At 52.0% G+C, this 20,182-nt stretch overlaps 2 protein-coding genes across 2 annotated transcripts in view; both read left to right on the top strand.

Moving 5' to 3' along the window:
• Positions 1–1,496, top strand: part of LOC115308028 (basement membrane-specific heparan sulfate proteoglycan core protein-like) — a 14,423-nt gene extending 12,927 nt beyond the window's left edge. Inside the window, exons 10-11 of the mRNA XM_029965220.1 lie at positions 1,302–1,422; positions 1,467–1,496. Coding sequence (XP_029821080.1) covers positions 1,302–1,422; positions 1,467–1,496 — 151 coding nt within the window. The remainder of the gene's footprint in view (positions 1–1,301; positions 1,423–1,466) is intronic.
• USP48 (ubiquitin specific peptidase 48) overlaps positions 1,306–20,182 on the top strand; it is a 30,291-nt gene continuing 11,414 nt past the window's right edge. Inside the window, exons 1-14 of the mRNA XM_029965218.1 lie at positions 1,306–1,422; positions 1,517–1,658; positions 2,790–2,917; positions 4,663–4,787; positions 5,399–5,507; positions 6,678–6,811; positions 6,965–7,047; positions 7,699–7,878; positions 10,611–10,736; positions 12,853–13,002; positions 15,343–15,543; positions 16,742–16,856; positions 16,983–17,113; positions 18,460–18,531. Of these exons, the coding sequence (XP_029821078.1) occupies positions 1,577–1,658; positions 2,790–2,917; positions 4,663–4,787; positions 5,399–5,507; positions 6,678–6,811; positions 6,965–7,047; positions 7,699–7,878; positions 10,611–10,736; positions 12,853–13,002; positions 15,343–15,543; positions 16,742–16,856; positions 16,983–17,113; positions 18,460–18,531 (1,636 nt within the window). The 5' untranslated portion in view covers positions 1,306–1,422; positions 1,517–1,576. The remainder of the gene's footprint in view (positions 1,423–1,516; positions 1,659–2,789; positions 2,918–4,662; positions 4,788–5,398; positions 5,508–6,677; positions 6,812–6,964; positions 7,048–7,698; positions 7,879–10,610; positions 10,737–12,852; positions 13,003–15,342; positions 15,544–16,741; positions 16,857–16,982; positions 17,114–18,459; positions 18,532–20,182) is intronic.

The raw sequence follows: 20,182 nt of genomic DNA on the forward strand, positions 1-20,182 counted from the left end.
GGGCTCTCCTGCTCCCCCGGGCTGGGGGCCCCCCTTGCTCCCTCCCCCCGAGATGGGAGGGGCTCCCCGCCCTTTAGGGATCCCTCGGGGTTGGTGGAGACCCCCCCGTGTTTATCTGGGGGGGGGAACACCCCGTTCCCAGGGCTTGGGGGGCCCTCAGCCCTCCCTGTGCAGCTCCACGGATTTAGGGGATCCCTTGGATTGGGGGGAACCCTGTCCCTGCCTGGATATGGGGCCCTCACCCTTGAGTTGTGGGGAACCCTTTTGTTCCCTAGCTCCCCAGATACAGGGAGTCGTCCTGGGGTTGTGAGGGACCCCTCTAATTGTTTGGCTGGTCAGATGTGGGGGACCCCTGTCCCTGCCTGGCTCCTCAAATTCAGGGCACCACCCTGGCATTGGGGGGGACCCCTTGTTGCTCAGCCCTTCAGACAGAGGGGAACCCCCCTGATGGGGTTACGGGGGACCCCTCTCCTTGCTTGTTCCCCTCCAGGTATTGGGGAACCCTGGGGTTGTAGGGAGCCCCTGTCCCTGCCTGGCTCCTCAGATATAGGGGACCCCCCCAGAGACCCCTCCTTCTCCCTCCTCAGGTATAGGGGAACCCTGGGGATGTGGGGAACTCTGTAGGGTTGCCTGGCTGCTCATATATAGGGGACCCCCATGGGTTGTAGGGAACCCCTATCCTTGCCCAGCTCCTGAGGTGTAGAGGACCACCCTCCAACTTGGGGTTATGGGGACCCCCTCTCCCTGCCTGGCTCCCCAGAAATAGGGACACACCCCTGGGTTGTGGGGACCCCTCTCCTTGCTTGTCCCTCCCCATACACAGGGGGCCCCCACGGGTTGTAGGGAACCCCTCTCCTGGGTCCTCAAATATTGGGAGTTCCTCTCCCTCCTGACTCTCCAGATAGAGGGGACCTTCCTCCTGGGCTGGGGGGGACCCCTCTGGTTGCCTGGCTCCCTAGGTGTAGGGGACACCCCCAAGGAGTTGTTGGGGACCCCTCTCCCACCCTGGCTCCTCCCTGCCTGGCTTCTCAGATCTTGGGGATCCCTCTTGTTGCCTGACTCCCCAGATACAGGGGACCCACCCCCACATCCCATACTCTTCCTGGGTTCCCCTTTCCCCTCCCTCTGACCTTCTCCATCCCCTTTTTTTGTCCCTGACCACCATTTTCGGGGGGTGGGGTGGGTGTGACCCATATCCCACCACATTCCCTCCGTTCATCCTTATGGGGTCCCCCCTTGCCCTGTCACCTCCCCCTGCCCCCAGGGGACACGGGGATGACACTTGGGGTCCGTTCTCCCAGGAGGAACTGCCGGGGGAACCCCAACTGCCTGGTGGGCATCGGGGAGCACGTGTGGCTGGGCGAGATCGACGAGAACAGCTTCCACAACATCGACGACCCCAACTGCGAGCGCCGCAAGAAGGTACCCCCCAAACCCCCCCAAAACTCACCCCCTGCCTTCCCCAGTGCCAGAGGACGAGGGGAGGCGACCCCTGACCCTTTGTGTCCCCCCCCAGAACGCCTTTGTGGGCCTGACCAACCTGGGGGCCACGTGCTACGTGAACACCTTCCTGCAGATGTGGTTTCTGAACCTGGAGCTGCGCCAGGCGCTGTACCTGTGTCCCAGCGCCTGCAGCGACGGCGTCCCCAAGGACACAGGTGGGTGGCACGTTCTCCTGGGAGAGGGGCAGTCCCTCCTTTCCTCCCAGAACTGGATGTTGGCTCTGGGATGAATTCGTCAGGAGGATCTGTGGGTGAAGCATCAGATGATCATCCTGTCACCACGGCGTTGGTTTGGAGCCGTCACCTGGGTTTTGGGAGCACAGTCACCTTGATCCAAGGGATTTCGTGGATCAGGGGGGTCTGAGCTGGTTGAAAAGGCTGATTTGGGTTTGTTTCTTGCCTGGCTGGTTCCCAAAGCCCAGTGGTGGTGCTGGGGGTGGAACACATGGATTGGGGCTGATCTGGGCTCTCACAGAGCTGCACTTATCCCATGGGAGGGCAGAAATGGAGATTCCAGGTAGGATTAAAGCTCCCAACTGCTCCCAGTCCGTGTGGGTGCTGTCCCTGTGGGTGCTCTGGGTCAGTGCAGCCACCTCAGCTCTGTTCCTGTTTTATGGTGGTTTTACATGATGTTTCACCATTTTGGATAAATCAGAAGCATATGCTGCTTAAACCCTTCACTCCCAGCTCGTGCTGGGCACTGTAGGATAGAATCATGGAATCACTGAGGTTGGAAAAGCCCTCTGAGATCATCAAGCCCAGCCATTCCCCCAGCACTGCCCTGTTCATCCCTAAACCATATCCCCAGATGCCACATCCACATGTTTTTGGAACACCTCCAGGGATGGGGACTCCACCACCTGCATGGACAGCCCCTTCCAGTGCTTGACCACCCTTTCCATGAAGGAATTCCTCCCAATATCCAATCTAAACCTCCCCTGGCACAGCTTGAGGCCGTTTCCTCTCATCTCTCATGTCCCTTGTTCCCTGGGAGCAGAGCCTGACTCCCCCCCTAGCTCCACCCTCCTGTCAGGGAGTTGCAGAGAGCAAATATTTACAGTTGGACTCCATGATCCCAAGGGTGTTTTCCAACCTAAATCATTCTCTGTTCTGCCTGTGCTGGGGTTTGCCCTCATCCCCAACACGAGCCCTTTCAGTTCTCTCGACAACTAAAACCAGCTTCTAAACCCACCATTTCTAGTCATAAACTCACCCTGACAAAGCCAGACAGGGCAAAATCCCTGGATCAGTCCCTGAATTCCTGGCTGTGCCTTGTGTTTCCCCCAGACTACGAGCCCCAGAGCATCTGTGAGCACCTGCAGTACCTGTTTGCGCTGCTGCAGAACAGCAAACGGCGCTACATCGACCCCTCGGGCTTCGTCAAGGCCCTGGGGCTGGACACGGCCCAGCAGCAGGTGCGTGGGGGCCTGGTCATTCCAGGGACCTGGAACTGCCCTGGGAGGGTGGTTTGGCCGTTCCCAGCTGGGTCTTGCTGCCAGGGGCAAACACGAAGGGAGGAGTGTGGCTCTGGGCCCTTCTGGAGTGCAGCAGGGTTGAGAGGGGGCCAGGGAGTGATGGGATGGGGCCAGGGAGTGATGGGATGAGCCAGGGAGTGAGGGATGGGGCCAGGGAGTGATGGGATGGGGCCAGGGAGTGATGGGATGAGCCAGGGAGTGATGGGATGAGCCAGGGAGTGAGAGATGGGGCCAGGGAGTGATGGGATGAGCCCAGAGAGTGAGGGATGGGGACAGGGAGTGATGGGATGGGGCCAGGGAGTGATGGGATGGGGCCAGGGAGTGATGGGATGGGGCCAGGGAGTGAGGGATGGGGCCAGGGAGTGAGGGATGGGGCCAGGGAGTGAGGGATGGGGCCAGGGAGTGAGGGATGGGGCCAGGAGGAGCCCAGGGAGCAGTGGGATGGGGACAGGGAATAATGGGATGGGGACAGAGAGATCAGGAAGAGCCCAGGGAACAATGGGATGAAGACAGGGAGATCAAGAGGAGGGCAGGGAGCAATGGGATGAGGACAAGGGAGATCAGGAGGAGCCCGGAGAGCAATGGGGTGGGAACAGGGAGTGATGGGATGAGGACAAGGACTAATGGGATGAGGAAAAGAGAGATTAGGATCAGGCCAGGGACTGATGGGATCAGGACAGAGAGTGTTGGGATGAGGCCAGGGAGATAGGAGGAGTGCAAGGAGTGATGGGATGAGGAGAAGGAGCAGTGGGATGAGGACAGGAGAGGAGGAGCCCAGGGAGTGATGGGATGGAGACAGGGAATGTTGTAGTGCCCAGTGACCCTGGCACTGAGCCAGGGGGGGCAAAGCTGCCGTGAGGGTCCTCTTGCAGGTGTCCCACGGGCTGTTCCACCCCAGTGGGTGGTTGGGGAGGTTTTAGGGCCCTCCCAGGGCGAGGAGATCCTAATGGTATCACTGGGAGCCAGCCAGGGTGAGTGCTGCAGGATCCTGTGGGGCTGCAGCTGGAGAGAGCTTGGGAGAGGGGCTTGGGAATCCACTTGGAGAGGTAACGGAGGTGGTTGGAGGAAGGGCCTGAGCACCAGCAGGGAATTCCTTGGGAGGACCAAGAGGGGAAGGAAACAGTCCCTGCCAGCCAGGGACACTGAAAGGGCAGCTGGGAGAGGCCAAAACCTGTTTGTTTTTGGAAGAGCAGAGCCAGGGTGGGAGAGGAAAATCCTGAGCTGGGCGTGGGGAAGCTCGAGAGCCTGGCAGGGATCAACCTCGGGGCAGCCTCTTGTTTTTGGGGTGTTTTTATGCCCTGCTCCCCTCTGCTCCCAGCAGGGACAGCTGGCTCTGCGAGCCCAGCTTTTAAAATCGACACTCAAGGGGCCAGAAAGCTCCACAGGAGGGTTTTTATTCCTTCCAGAGCCCTGGGAAGAGCAGGGCAGGAGTCAAACCCCCGGCAGGGCTGGCTGGGGGCCAGGGGAGCTCAGCCCTGCTCCCACACCGAGGGCCTCACGCTCCTTTTAGCCAAATTCCTCTTTTTTTCTTTAGTTCTCCCAACTAGTCTTCATTTTCCATTCAGTGCACAGAGCCTGGGTACAGCCTGTGCGTGGGGCTCGGGGTAATTAGCACTAAATTAGTGCCAGGGTTGTGACTGTGCTGTGGTGGGCTTGTTAATGAACTCGGGTTTCTCTCTTTTCAGGATGCCCAGGAGTTTTCCAAGCTGTTCATGTCCCTGCTGGAAGATACTTTATCCAAACAGAAGAACCCAGATGTCAGGAACATCGTGCAAAAGCAGTTCTGTGGAGAGTATGCCTATGTCACTGTGTGAGTATTGGCTTTGGGAAGAACCTCCTAGTAAATATTTGAATTTTTAGAAGGATTCGAGAGGGGAAGATCCCTCCTACAACGAGACCAGGCAGGTGAGGTGCTGCAGAAACCTTTTCTGAGGGATTTTTAAGCTTGTAATGTCCTGTTTCTGTGCCTGTGTTGTTGCTGTCTCACTTCTCCAGCTGCTTTTAGTCCTTTAATGAAAATTCACCAATTAAACCTGTGAGTGAGTTGATGGAATGGCAAATCCTGCAGCCAGAAAACAGCATCCTGGGCGCTGTATTTTCATTTCTGCGTTCTCGGAGCTGTGGATTTCACCTTAAAAATGAGATAAAGTGATGCAGATTTCACTTTAAAAATGACAAAATGATGGAGATTTCACCTTAAAAATGATACAAAATGATGCACATGAGCTGTAACAGGTCCTGGTAGCTGCTGTTGTGCTGGTTGCACCTTCTCGTGGAGTTTTTGTGGTGTGGATTTGTTAACATCCTCAACTCTGACTCCACTTTTTTCTCCTGGTTTTATCCAAGGAGTATCTTGCTTGTGGCTGGGACACAGGAACCATGACCTGTCTTCATGTATTTTTATCTTCTTTTCAATCCCAGCTGCAACCAGTGTGGCAGAGAATCTAAACTGGTGTCCAAATTTTACGAGCTGGAGTTAAACATCCAAGGACACAAGCAGCTGACAGACTGTATAACAGAATTCCTCAAGGTAGGAGCTCGTGTGAATGCTGCTATTTTTAGCCAGGAGTTTAAATTCCTTCCTCTAATTCACAGCCTTTGAGGTCGGTGTTGGAGCAAGTTGGCTCAGTGAGATGCATCCAAGTGAAAATGTTTCTTTCTGTGGGACACAAAAAATGAGGATTGAGGCAGAGCCGCTCCTTGCTCTTGTTATGGCTTTAAAAAGCACTTGGAAGTTGCATTTTTAGTGAAAATACTTTGCCAGGAAAGTTGGGAATAAGTCCCTACATGCTTTGTTGTGGATAGCACGGGGAAAGGGGCTGGGGTTCGTGTTCTCTGTGTCAGTGCTCATCTGCACAGCAACAGGAGACATTCCCTGCTGGAAAATGTGCTCTCAGAAATGCTGGGGAGCGCCGGGAATAGCTTTGGGAACAGCTGCAAGTGCTCCCATTCAGCTTGAAAATTTGTCTGGATCCGAAGTCCGGCTCGGGCACGTTGAGGTGTGGATTCCACTCAAACTCTTTGGGACAGAACTGAGCTGAACCCCCGGCCCTGAGCTCCCTGCCTGCTGCTGCTGCGCTCAGCAAACCGGTTGCTCTGCCTGTGGAAGGTCTGCTATGAAAAAAAACTGGTTTGGGTGCACAAATTAAACTCCTGAATTGGTGAACTTGATGTTTGTCTGCTCCTCCTTCACCCAAAACCACCCAATGACCTTGGCTGGGGGGGTTGGAATTCTCTGGACTAATCCTGCACTTGGGCCTACTTAGGCTCCCACAGTGACTCTTGCAGGGTGATTTTGGGTGGCTGAGCAGAGGGTTGGAGTTTCCAGGCTGAAATGTGGCTTTGCATTAACTTGGGCCACGTGAACTCATAAAAGGGGTGATTTAATTATTTTCTTTGATCTAAACCAACTCAGCGAAGCAAGGAGCAAACCTGCCAGTCTTGTGAGAGACCTGACAACTTGGAATGGGTCTAAAATTGGCCTTAAAGTGAGAGCAGCCTGCTCTGGCCACGCTGGAATGTGCAGTTTTAAAAGTGTGTCTTTTAACTGAGAGATTAATTAGGGAAGAGCAACCGGAAAGAGACTTAAACAGTTAAAATCACTTGGGTGCTTTCAGTCTCCAGCTCTCGAGTGGCTCGGTTGACTTTTCAGTGCTGAGCTGTTCTCCACACCTTTCCCTCTCCCTCTCTCCACACTCAGGAAGAAAAATTAGAAGGGGACAATCGTTATTTCTGTGAGACTTGTCAGAGCAAGCAGAATGCCACGAGGAAGATCCGCCTGCTCAGCCTGCCCTGCACCCTCAACCTGCAGCTCATGCGCTTCGTGTTCGACAGGTCAGTGGGAACACCCTGCGAGCTCTTTGGGAAGCACCTGCTTTAATTGAGGGGTCAGGGGGTGTCTGAGCTTCTCTGAGGGGTCAGGGGTGTTATTTTGTGGGGGTGAGCTGTTATTGCTGTGCCCTGAGCTGAAGCTTTGCCCCTGCACAGGCAAACTGGTCACAAGAAGAAGCTGAACACCTACATCGGCTTCTCGGAGCTGCTGGACATGGAGCCTTTCATGGAGCAGAAAAGTGAGTTTGGGGAGGTTTTTTGTTGTCTTTACCCATGGTCTGTCAGCAGATGAGAGGTCTCTGGGATTCTGTTTAAGAAGAAATCCTTCCCTTGCAGCCAGGAATTTCCTTCTTTATCCATCCTGGGGAAATCTGTACACACCAGTCTGTCTGCAGTGCCAGTGACCTGTGTGGGGCTTGGAGTGCCTGTAGCTCAGGGGGTCAGGGTTAGATGGGATATTGGGAAGGAATTCCTGGCTGTGAGGGTGGTGAGGCCCTGGCACAGGTTGCCCAGAGCAGCTGTGGCTGCCCCATCCCTGGAAGTGTCCAAGGCCAGGTTGGACAGGGCTTGGAGCAACCTGGGCTGGTGGAAGGTGTCCCTGCCCATAGAACAAGATGGGCTTTAAAGTCTCTTCCAACTCAAGCCATTCCATGATTCCTCTGAATCCTCTTTTTGACGGGAAATGATGCCAAGAGCCGTTTGAAGCCTGTGTTTCAAACAACATCCTCGTTAAGTGGGTCGTGGAAGCCACAACCTGCTTAGCGAGGTCCCGGGAAGCTCCACGTTGGAGCGCAGCGTTTGCTGCCGGGTGCAGCCCCGGAGCTTTGGGAGAGCAGGGCTTTGTGCTGCTGGCTCTGGAGCTGTGTGTGAGCGCTGCTGTGCCCTCCCAGACGGGGTGTACGTGTACGAGCTGAGCGCTGTCCTCATCCACCGCGGCGTCAGCGCCTACTCCGGCCACTACATCGCCCACGTCAAGGACCCGCAGACGGGCGAGTGGTACAAGTTCAACGACGAGGACATCGAGAAGATGGAGGGCAAGAAGCTGCAGCTGGGCATCGAGGAAGATCTAGGTAAAACCTTTCAGTTGTCAATGCCCTTTTCAGGCAACTCCTTTCCCCAAAGCCAGGGATCCTGTTGCTCCCTGTCGCGGCTCCGAGGAACGTGTGAAACGGCAATCCTGGGGATTGCAGCCAGATTTGCTTGGTTTCAGCCCTGCATGAGTGTTTACACCTCGTGATCAGCTCCTCTAGTATTTGTCTGGCTGCCACATGGCAGATAAGATGCTGATAACTCGAACAGCAGCTCCTATCAGGGTGCAACAGGCAAGTGCTGCTTCCTTGGCCGGTGTTGGAGCAGATAACGGGAATACTTTCGGTTCCCTTAACTCGTTGTGGTCTTATTTCCACTGAGCTGTTTGACTTAAGAGTCAGTAAAAAAAAAATCTTGATCCAAATAACAAGTTGGAAGCTAAAACTGCCCTTTCACTCTGGTGGGTCCCTTTGGATCTCTGCAGAGGGGGTAAATCCTATAAATCACACACCTTATTTCCCCCAATAACAGCCCCAAACCTTTTCCAGCCCCACCCCCCAGTCCTAAAACACACTCTCCAAGCCACAGAACTTCAATTTGCATTAATTCCTGCCTGGATCTGTATTTTCAGCCTGTTTCCTGAGCTATCTTGCTCTCCCTTTCCTCCTACCCCTGTGCCCAAAACAATAACTCAACAACAACCTCCTGTTGACTTCTCCTTGCTGCTTTTCTGTTTTACCATTACTGGCTCGTCCTGTGCTGCTCAAATCACCCTGTTCCTGCACTGGATTTCCTGGGGATTTCTTGGAGAGCTTGGGCTGAGGCTGGACCTGCTGCTTTCTCACTCTGCAGCCAATAAATGAGAGTGTTTAATTGGCATTTTGAGGGCTGGGCTGGGCAGCAGCTCAGTGTTCCATAGTGCAGGTGCTTCTTCGTGGTGGGGGAAATGAATGAGAAATTCCACTTGCAGTGCAAGGAATCCATTCCCAGGAGTGCTGGCTCACCAGGATGCTTTGCTTTGGTTGGAATTTGTGGAATGTGGCCTTTCTTAAAAGCATCCCTAAGGGAAAGGTTTAAGTTTGGTGTAACCATGAACCTCCCTCTCCCATTTCCTTGCCCTCACCTGCACGAATGTGCCCAGAGATGGGCAATGGAGCTGGGGAAGGGTCTGGAGTACAAGGAAAAGGGTCTGGAGAACCTCTGGAAAGCAACTCGGGGAGCTGAGGGGGCTCAACCTGGAGAAAAGGAGGTTCAGGGGGAACCTTCTGGCTCTGCAACTCCCTGACAGGAGGGGGGAGCCGGGAGGGGTTGGACTCTGCTCTCAGGGAACAAGGGACAGGAGGAGAGGGGAAAAAATTGTGCCAGGGGAGGTTTAGGTTGGATACTGGGGACAATTCCTTCCTGGAAAGGATGGTCAGGCATTGGAAGGGGCTGCCCAGGGCAGTGATTGAGTCCCCATCCCTGGGAAGAGCTCCAAAGGTGTGTGGATGTGGCACCTGGGGACAGTGCTGGGTTAATGGTTGGACTGGGTGATCTTGAAGGGCTTTTCCAGCCCGAGTGATTCCATGGTTCTGCCTGCCCCCAGCAGCTCTGTCCCGTTAATGTTTGACTCTCCCAGGCCAGGATGGAGCTGCCCAGACCTCTAGTGGTGTGAGGGAAAATTAAACCCTGAAAGGTTTGAGCAAAAGAGCTGCTCAGCCTTTGTTTTTAACCTCCCTGGAGTGGCAAAATAAGATGCAAATAAACCACTGTGGTCTCGATTTTTATAAAGTTTTATGCTTAACCACAAGTCAGTATTCTTATTTCTTGTATTTCAATACAAGGCTGTTTGGAGAGTAGAATTAAAGGGTGTTTAGGAGCCTCTCTAGGGCTGGGAGCCCAATATTTTTATCAAGTTTTGATGTTATTTGTCTGTTCCGAGCAAAACTGAGGCTTTTCTTTGTTCCAAATCCATGTAACAGCAGGAGAAGGTCAGTAACATACAGTGAAGGTCTGTGGTGGGGGGAGAGCCCTGGCCACAGATGGGAACAATTTAGAAAATCCTTGGAGAAAATGCAAGTAAATAGAGTCTAGGAAGTCCTCTGGATGGTGGGAGGAGAGGCACATGAATTTTTTCACAATTTGGGAAGAACAGACACTTGCTCTTAATATTTCAGTGGTCCATTTAGACTTTGACCTACGGAACATTGTTCCTTTAATTTTTTTTCTTCATTAAAAATGGTCTGAGTTTTGAGGCTGCAGCTGTAGAGAAGTGTTTTCCTTGCCTGAGAATCCATCTGGAAACAGCAGCTCTTGCAACACAGCTTTACATCCCCCACCAGCTGCTCCAAAACAGCCCTTCCCGTGGCTGTTGGCTCCCTGAAAACTTTGCTGTGTGTGTTTTTTTCCCCTCCACGGTCACCTGTAAATACGAATTTCTTCCCTGAGGATTTGACTCTTTTCCTTTGGAGTCAGGACACCAGAACAAGAGGAAAGAAGAGAGAAAGGATGTTTTTCCAAGAGTTGCTGTTGGCTCAGAGAGGTTCCACTGGGGAGAGAAGAAAGGCTCTTGGAGAAGGGAGGTTCAGAACAGGCTCCTAAATTTAGTGCCTTTGATTTACCCAGAGAGGCTGGAGGGATTTGGGGCTTTCTTTGGGATGCAATTTTGAGCCATGCCAAGCCCAGTGCTTGGCACAGAGGCCTGGCAGAGGGAAGCTGGCTAGGGGGCAAACTCATCCCATGGAAGGAGGATCAGGCTGCTGTGTTGCTGAGGTTTTTCCCTTCTGTCCCACAGCGGAGCCGTCGAAATCCCAGACTCGGAAGCCCAAGTGTGGGAAGGGCACCCACTGCTCCCGGAATGCCTACATGCTGGTGTACAGGCTGCAGGCCAGGGAGAAATCCCTCACTGTCGAGGTGCCAGGTGAGTGATTTGGGAATCTGTGCCAGCCCAGGATGCTCCAGGTGGGCCCCAACGTCGGGATTTTGCTCCAAGCGCCATTTTGGGGGCTGGAGCCCCTCTGCTCTGGAGCCAGGCTGGGAGAGCTGGGGGGGTTCACCTGGAGAAGAGAAAATCCAGGGGGACCTGAGAGCCCCTTCCAGGGCCTAAAGGGGCTCCAGGAGAGCTGGAGAGTGACTGGGGACAAGGGATGGAGAGACAGGACAAGGGGGAATGGTTTTAAACTAAAAGAGGGGAAATTTAGGTGGGATACTGGGGATAAATTCTTCCCTGTGAGGGTGGGGAGGCCCTGGCACAGGTTGCCCAGAGAAGCTGTGGCTGGCCCCGGCTGCCCCTGGGTCCCTGGAAGTGTCCAAGGCCAGGTTGGACAGGGCTTGGAGCAACCTGGGCTAGTGGAAGGTGTCCCTGCCCATGGCAGGGGGTGGGACTGGATTATCTTCAAGGTCCTTCCAACCCAAACCATTCCATGATTCCATGATTTTTAACCACTCTCCATGTGCCATGTGGCCCCTCAGTGTCATGACCAGTGTTCCTCCTGGGCTTTCCCAGCACTTAATGAATATTAACCTGCCCATCCCTCCCCTGTGCCTACTCAGACCTCTCTGCCTTAACCAGCTGGTCTGGATGGGAAGGGGTCAGGAGGAAATCATCCCGCTGGCATTTGCTGCAGGGATCCCACCGGGATTCCAGAGGCGAGGGAGAAGAGCGTGGTTAAATGTCAGGAGCAGTGCACGCTGTGTGCTGGAGGTGAATAATCCTGACAGATGTCAGCTTCCCTCTGCAACTGCTTCATCTTTGCCACATCACGAATAAACGAGGTGAAAACAAGAGGCTCCGAGCCCTGAGCAGGAATTTGGGCCGTGCTTTGGGACTGTGGGGGTGGCAGAGCTCCCTGGGGGCTTGGCCTGGGGATTTAAAGATGCTTGATTAGAAATATTCATTAGGCCCCTGGTGCTGAGGTGTGTTCCCCCTTCCTTTTCTGCAGAGGTGGTGGGTCCCTTTGGATCTCTACAGAGGGGGTAAATCCTATAAATCACACACCTTATTCCCCCCAATAACACCCCCAAACCTTTTTCCAGCCCTAAAACCTGCCCCCCAAGCCACAAAACTTCAGGAATTAGCACTACTGATTCCTGCCTGGATCTGCATTTTCAGCCTGTTTCCTGAGCTGTCTTGCTCTCCCTTTCCTCCCACCCCTGTGCCCAAAACAATAACTCGACAAAAGCCTCCCCACCCAGCTCCAAATTCCTGCGTTGCCTTTGTTTCCCGTGGAATCCCGCCAGGGAACAGGGAGCGGAGGGCAGCACTCGGAGCTCTGTGCTTGTGGGGAGGTTTCATGCAACTGTAAATTTGAGGCATTTTGCTTTGATGCTGTTAAAAAGCGGCTTTTCCAGCACAGTGGAGAGGCACAACTTGGCTCTGACCTCCAGGAGGTCAGGCTGGTTGGTTTTTAATGCTGGGTATTCTCCCAAGGAGGATATTTTTCGCTCAAGAATTAACCTTTCTGCAGATATTTTAGCTCTTCAAAATAATTCTAAATAGGAAAAGGCCTCAGATAAGCAGAGCTTCCCCCCCCTCAACACCAGCCTTGGGATGGAAGTGGTTTATCTTCTTTTTTTTTTTCCCTGCTGAGGTTTGGTTTTTGGGTTTTTTTTCCACCCATGACAGCAAAAATTCCCATTTCCCTCACGTTTCTGTTGGAGTGCTTATCTCCCATCTCCTGGGGGCTCTTTGCCCTTGGGTTTGCAGTGTGCTGGATCCCAGGGCGGGACAGGCCTCAGGTGTATCCAGCTCTTGTTCCCACCCTGGGAACAATGGATCCTTGGCAGGACAGAGGAGCTGCCCTTAACACAGCAACCAACACCCAGTAAATTATTTTCTTGGGTGCAAAACGTTGCTTTTAATCATCTACAACCACCTATATTGGGCGAGAGCAATGTCCACACGCCTGGGAATGGAACGTGAGGGAACTTTGAGGTTTGTTATCCCCAGATAACCCAGGATAATTAACATAGCTGGCATTTTCTCCTCACATTCCTGGCTCTTTTTTTTTTTTTTTTTCCTTTTTCTCTCCCACCAGCTTTCCTGCAGGAGCTGGTGGAGAGGGATAACTGCAAGTTTGAGGAGTGGTGCAACGAGATGGCCGAGATGCGCAAGCAGAGCGTGGCCAGGGGGAAGATCAAACACGAGGAGGTGAAGGAGCTCTACCAAAGGTTACCCGCCGAAGCTGGTCTGTAAGACATTGTGGAGGATTTCTCTAGTAGAGCTGTTAAGATTGGTGATGATTTGTGACTAACCTTGCCCTCCCTGGAAGGCATTCCCGCAGCCCTCTGGAAGAGGGAAGCTCCGTGCATGCTCAGATTTGTTTTCCCTCACTGCTTTTCCTGCCTTAACCTATTTTTTCTCCCTTTTTTATTTTTTTTTTGGCCTCTGGCGTCGCTAATTCCCTCTTGCTCCTTCCCCATCAGTCAGCCTCATGCTTTGTGACTCTTTTCTTCTGCCTGCTGAGCAGCTCGTTAGGAGCAGCCAGGCAGAAGAACTGCCTGCTCCTGACTTGCCAGCTCAGGGCAGGTTTGGGAGCTGGTGATCCTGATTCAGCAGCAGGTAACTGGGAGAATGCCTGACCTCCAGCAGAAAATTAGTGGATCCACCCCTGCCAGTGCCTCAAAGCTCCATGTCTCAGCTTTGTAGTGACTGGGGTTAATCCTTTCCTCCTGCTCCTTGTGTCTTGTCACCTCAGCACAAGGGGTTTTATTCCCCACCTTGTTTTTCCATCCCATCTCCCTCAAAAGCATAGGGACACTTGCTCTGTCTATCCAGCATGTGGAATTTCACTATGTGCATCTCCTAAAAACTCCAGGAAAATTATAATTGAAGACTTAAAAGTGGGTTTAATTGTGTGGCCTGCTGGAGAATTTGATGTTTTAGCTTTTATTGCCAGACACTCAGAGCCAGCACTGAGATTGGAGTAGCCCAAAGGAAACTCCTGCTCCTGTAAATCTGCCTCTCCAATTCAGGAATGCAGGTGTTTAACTCTGGAGCAGGAGCATGTCACAGCTCATCCTGAGTCCCCACGAGCCTGAGCAGTGTTCAGATGTCGCTGTGAGATCAGAGCTGTGCTGGAGGGATCAACCTGCCCTGACTCACCTGCCAAAAGGAGCAGCAGCACAATCCCACTGTGCCTTCCCTCAGCAGGAACAGAATAGTTTGCTCTCGGCATTTCTAACGTGACAGAGGAATAAATCCCCAGAAAGATGTTTTTTACAAGTGCAGGTAAAGCTGTTGTGCCTCAATTTGGAGCTGCCAGGCCCCAAAGCAGTGCCCTGGGGCACCCACTGGGCACAGCCCGGGCACAGCCCTCCCAGCACAGCTGGAGGCAGCGTCATTCCAGCGCCGCGCTGGGGCCTGGCCCTTGGAACTGGGGGCTGCCTCTGCAGCTGTGGAGTCCCTGCCAGCTCTGTGGAGTCTGCCCCAGAAAAACGTCCTTTCTGGGGGAGGCAGCTTTCATCCCAAACTAGCAAAGCCGTTCTGACAGCGCCGGAATTCTCCGGAGGTCACGGCTGCGGAGGGCGTTGCGTAAGATGAAAACACCATGGGTTGAGGCTGTGGAGGAAAAGAGGCTTCACAGAGCTCCAGTGCAAGCTGGAGACACAGTGTTTTCCTGTCTTCTGTGTTTTCCTGTCGCTTCTCTGTTGCTCCTTCCCAGGAAACATCAAGGATTTGTGTTCAGTTGATAAATGTGACTCACAGCTGCCTTTCCCCGTGGTTTCAGAGCTGCCTTCGAGGCAGCAGAGAATGGGTTTAAAATTCCTGATTTCCTCCTAATTTCCCACTCATCCCCCAGAAGAGTTGTGGATCAATAGTGTGTCTCAGTATTGAGATACAGGGCTGTCACCCAAAACCATTTCCCTGTTCATACAGGCACTGACCTGCTCCTGAACCTTGGCTTTGTGCAGGTGCTTCTCCTTCAGCAAACAAGGGCGAACCCGCTGCTCTGCTTCAGCAAAAAATCTGAGCAAGTTTCCATTTGCACTGTGAATTTTAAAATATGGGACTGTTTCTCACCCAGAATTGTAAGAAAAACACTGGAATTTCAAGTGCTGAAAGGGTGGGGTGAACACCGACCTCGATTCTTTTGTGGTGTTGCTTTTAATTTTCAAATTAGCCTGATGAACTCTCTCTGTTGTAGAAAAGCCTTTAATGTATGATCATAATTTAAATATTATATCAGTCCCTCGATGGATGATGGGAAAACCTTCCCCTTTCCTCGACTGCTCTCCAGTAATCCCCCAAAGGTTTGAAAGCACTCCCATTCCTCCTTGGAGCTGTTCCATATTGATTGCTGAATCCGAAATGACCTGAACCTCTTAATATCTCATGTCTTCTAAATCTGTGACACCGAGATGAGAACAGGGTGGGAGAAGCTGGATCAGATATTTGAAAACCTGTACCTCAGAGATATAACCAACAGTGATTTCCTGTTAATTTTTAAGAGGAATTCTAAAGTACCACCTGGTGTTGGAGCTGACGCGTCCGGGCTTGTTCCTCTTTGTGGTTTCTCCCCTCCCAGGTTCCCCCTACGACTTCATCTCTCTGGAATGGCTGCAGAAATGGCTGGATGAGTCCACTCCTCCCAAACCTATCGACAACACGGCCTGCCTGTGCTCCCATGGCAAACTCCATCCCGATAAGATATCCCTGATGAAGAGGATTTCGGAATACGTGGCCGACTTCTTCTACCGGCGCTACGGGGGAGGGCCCCGGCTCAATGGTAACCACGGGGTGTGCTGGGCATGTCTCAGAGCCTTCTTCTGCTCTCAGCCCCATTTGGACTCCTCCTTGATCATCACAACTTCATTCAGTACTTTAGTGCTGCGCTATTTCTGGGGATTTTTTTAATATCACCTAATTCTGTTAACGTTCCCCAAACCCACTGAGTGGGATTGCAGGGCCTGCTGTGTCCAGGAAGGGCTGTGCCTGCAGGAATTGCTGAGGATTGCTTAGAAAATCCGACACTTGGAAGGTTTGAAGGCAATTCTAGAAAATAAGACTTGCAAGGAACCCCCCCAAACTCTTGACAGTTCTTTGCTGTGCCTGCAGCACCTGCAGCTCCTGTGTGGGCAGAGTCTCAGGGAGCATTCAGGCCAAAAAAATCCCTTCCTGTCTGTCACCTCATCCCAGGAAGCACAGACCTGTTGGCCTGCATTCTCCTGCTGAAGCATCCACCACACATCCAGCTTTTTGGGGTCAGCCCAGCCCCTCCAGGCTTTGGCCAGCCCTTCCTCGAGCCCCAGGCTTCATTCCTTTGAGGAAGGAGCTCAGTAACTCCCACTGAGACCAAATTAGCTCAGCTCCTACCAGGAGCTTGTAGGGAAGGAATTGCTGGTGACGCAGGCAGCCTTTGTGGGGAAAAACAGGGCAAGGTTTATTAGTCAAGTGGAAGATTTCCTGAAGGGCTGTGGGCTGAGTGTGGCTGGGAGGGAGGGATAAAAGGATGGATGGACACGCTGCTTCCCATCCCCTCTTGATCCCAGATGAAAATACACACAATACACACCCAGCTGTAGGATTTCCACTCCTTTGGTCCAGTGCAGCTTTGCAGGAGGGTGTTTTTTCTGGGTTTAACTGGTAAAATGCCACGATACAGGTGTTTTCCTGGCATATGTCTTTACCTGTGTGCTGGGCTGACCTAGCTCCAAGTGCAAGTGGTGGATACCAGGACTCTGATAGAGCTGTGGAGGGAGTGAAGCAGATTTCACCTCATTTGCAGCATTTTATGCTTCTTTAAGCTTCAAATGTGGCCTGATAACCCCCAGGATCTCCTCATTTACACATGAAATCTCCCATCCTGAGGCCAGGATAGTTGGCACACTCCAGTCTGAGGGTGGTCGAACAGACAATAAGACACCTGTGCAAGAAACTGTGCAAGAAATAGTGTAATAAATTGTGGTTTTTCCCCCCCACCCCAGTCAAAGCACTTTGCAAGGACTGTGTGGTGGAAAGGTGTCGAATCCTGCGGCTCAAAAACCAGCTGAATGAAGACTACAAAACTGTGACCAACCTGCTGAAGGTCACAGTCAAGGGGTATGTCAGTCCCAAGTGCTTTTTAGAAGTGCCTGTATAGCTTTTTCCTAAAGATTTTACCGGTGTGGCTCTGAAGGAGAAGGGGGCTGTGATTTTGTGGTGATTTGCCTTGTTCTCTCCCTGCAGGAACGACGGGTTTTGGGTTGGAAAAGCATCTTTGAGGAGCTGGCGTCAGCTGGCTCTGGAGCAGCTGAATGAGCAAGATGAAGATGCAGAGCACAGTAATGGAAAAATGAATGGAAACGCACAAAACAAAGGTATTCCCTCCTGATTTCCTCCTAATTTCTGCTGTACTGACCCAACAGCTCTGCCTGGTCCCTCCTACAAAAGACACATCGGGTGTTTCTGTAGCTGTTTTGTTTCCCTTGTATGAGTAGGGAAGAGAGGATAATAAATCAAATAAACTCCCTTTTAAGGAGCTTTTTCTTTGCTAAGCTTGGAAACTGCGGGGTGATCTTCGTACCTGGAGAGGGAGATGAGGGGATAAGTGGTTTTACAAAGCTGTGTGAAATTACTCCCCCAGCCACACAATGTTTTCATCTGCTTTTCTCTGAGTGAGGGAACACAGGGGAGGAAGAAACATGAAAATTACCTTGGGGAAAGGGATGATGATGATGATGTTTGTTGTGAAGGTTGAGGGATGAAACAGCACAGGTGATGCAGCAGCGCTGGGAAAACACAACCTAGGAACAAAAATCATTAGTTGGACCCAATTCTGTGCCCATATCGTGAGACTGACTGGGGGGTTATTTGCCTTCTGCTCTTTAAATCTTTGGAAATTGCGTGTCGTTGACCTCTTTTGAACTGAGAGCAAAAAGCTGGTTGGAATGAAAGTGGGGATGATGGCTCATGGCACTGATCTTGGGCTTGGAGGCTTGAGAACACCCCACCACCCCGATAATGTCTGTAAGGTGGAGCACTCAGTGAGAAAAGGGCATTTCTGAGCTACCACTCAAGCTTTCCTCGGGGCTGCCTCTGATTTACAACAGGTTGCAACTCCCAGTAGTACAATTGAATTACTCACAAGCCAAGTTGCTCGTTAAGCAGCTCGTTAGAGGCTCTTACTGACACCTCATTGTCTTCCTGATGCTCCACTCAGCGGCCGAAGCTTCTGTGTGTGGAGTTATGGATTTTAACTGGAATTCAGACGTTGATTTGGGGCTTGTCAACCCCCTGCCGGCTTCCCTTTCGGTTTGTCAGGCAGCATCTGGTTTAGATCAGGAAATTTTGCCAGGAATTCTGCTGCCTTTGCTCTTACCTAGGCTTGTTTAGGTTAAACTCGGGAGATCCTTGAGAGCAGTGAACCCCCCGCGGTGTTCCAGCCCTAACAAATGCATCCTTTGTAATCTCACAAAGGCTTGGCTTGTGCTCCACGCACTTCAAAGCCCTCCTACGTGGCCTGGAGGCTGTAATCCCGCCTGCCCAGAGGCCAAGACATCAGAGAACAACAAATTTCCTTCCAAATTTTCCCTTGGGTTGAGGGTTTTGCAGGAATTTGAAAGGCGGCCGAGTTCCTTTCCCCCCCACCCCGCCATAAGATTTTTCCTTAGGAAGAGGAACTCTGTGCAATCCTCTTGTCTTACTAATTTTTTTTTTCAATTAGATGAATCAAACGAAGAGAAGAGGGAGGAGGAAGAGGAGTTAAATTTTAATGAAGACATCGTTTGCCCACACGGTGAGTGTCTCCGGGGGCTGGAGCTGAATGTCTCCCTTGTGTCCCACTGCTCCACACATGAACCTCGTAGCCTTTGCTCCAACTGCAGCCAGCGTGAGGAGCCACTGCAGAAATGTGCTTAACTCTCATTTTCCTGGTGGTTCTTGCACTCAGAAGTTTTACTTGCAGGCAGATCCTGTAAGGGCTCAGCCAAGCTGAGCTTCTCCCCCTCTCATGGCATCCTGGGCAGCACCAAAGCTCTGCAGCCACTTGAAAGCTCTGAAAGCATTAAGAGAGAAATTGGCGGTGTAAATCACTCCAGGTGGGAGCTCAGAGCGTCCATTTAATCCTGGTTTACATTAGAACAGGAGCACTCAGCCAACACCTGGGCTGGGACCTCCGGATATTGATCTCCCAACCTGCTGAGCTTTGGTGTCTGTTTACAGAAGTTTTGACCCCGTGTGGGTTGTTTTCCAAGTGATGCCTCATTAGCTGCATCCTTGGCTACCCTGTTGTTTAAATCTCACTTTTTAAAGCTCCTATTCCCAGACATAACTCTGTTTTACTTAAGCTCCTCTTCGTAGGCACTGATTTCCCTACTGGGGAGGCTCCATCTTATCCCTAATAAGAAAGAAAAATGCCATAAATTAGCCACACTCCTCCTGTCATCAGGGCTAATCAAGAACCTGGAGTAAGGCTGGAGAAAGCTCATTTTCAAGGCGGGTGTTTAAGCACTTTGTCACGATTTTATCTGTTACTCAGAGCCTTGAACGCTGCGTTTCCCGTTGCCTCGAGGCTGCTGCTGTTCAATAAAAGCAGGGAGTGTGGGGATGGAACATTTATGTAGCCAGACACGATAAAAAATAGGCCAATAGGCCTTTGGAAAATATTATGGTGTTAAATTGCTGGTTGATCTGTGACTTTGGGTCAGAGCAGAATAAATAATACTGACTAGGGCCGCTGGCAGGGCAGGTTTTGTTGTCTTGAGCTAACCTTTGATTATTCGTGGAAAACAACCTTTCCACCTTGAAAAATTCTCTCTGGAGTGGATCAGCAAATCTGTAGTCTTGTTCCTACAGCCTTAATTTTGTGGTGGAGGAGGTTCCTGCCTCCGTGGGAGGCTCTGGAAAAGCCAGGGCTGGCTCTGTGAGGGCTGGCTGGCCTCCAGGAATGCCACCCGGGCGTTCCCTTCTCGACTCCCTTTGCATCCTTGCTGCAATTCCTCGCTCTCCAGTAGCTGCCTGATCCCAGTGAATAATTTTTTCCAGATACCAAGTTAAACCTTCCTTTGATGTCCGTGCCCAAAACATGTCCCTGGATGGTGGGAGTGGGAAACAGGGTCAGCAGCGGTTGGGATCATCTTCCAGATGGCAAAACACTTGTTCCTGCACACCCAGAGCTGATTTTTCCTCCTCTTTTCCTCACCATATTAATCTATTTTAATTAATCATGTGGTGTCAAGGCACTTATTTGTACAAGCTCCTCTTCTTCCCCATCGTTGGCTCTGGACGACATCCTGGTCCAACCTCCGGAGCCACTTGGCCGTGCTGGATGAGGCCCAAGTGGCCAAGTGCTGCATCGAGGCCTGACCTTTGTTTATTAGAGGAAAAGCAGGAGGGGATGGTTGCTATTTTTTCCTCTCCAGGGCTGGCCAAATTCCAGGCTGGGCTGG

The sequence above is a fragment of the Manacus vitellinus genome, unplaced genomic scaffold (genome assembly GCF_001715985.3).
Source record: "Manacus vitellinus isolate BGI_N305 unplaced genomic scaffold, ASM171598v3 scaffold_92_pilon, whole genome shotgun sequence".
Lineage (NCBI taxonomy): Eukaryota > Metazoa > Chordata > Aves > Passeriformes > Pipridae > Manacus > Manacus vitellinus.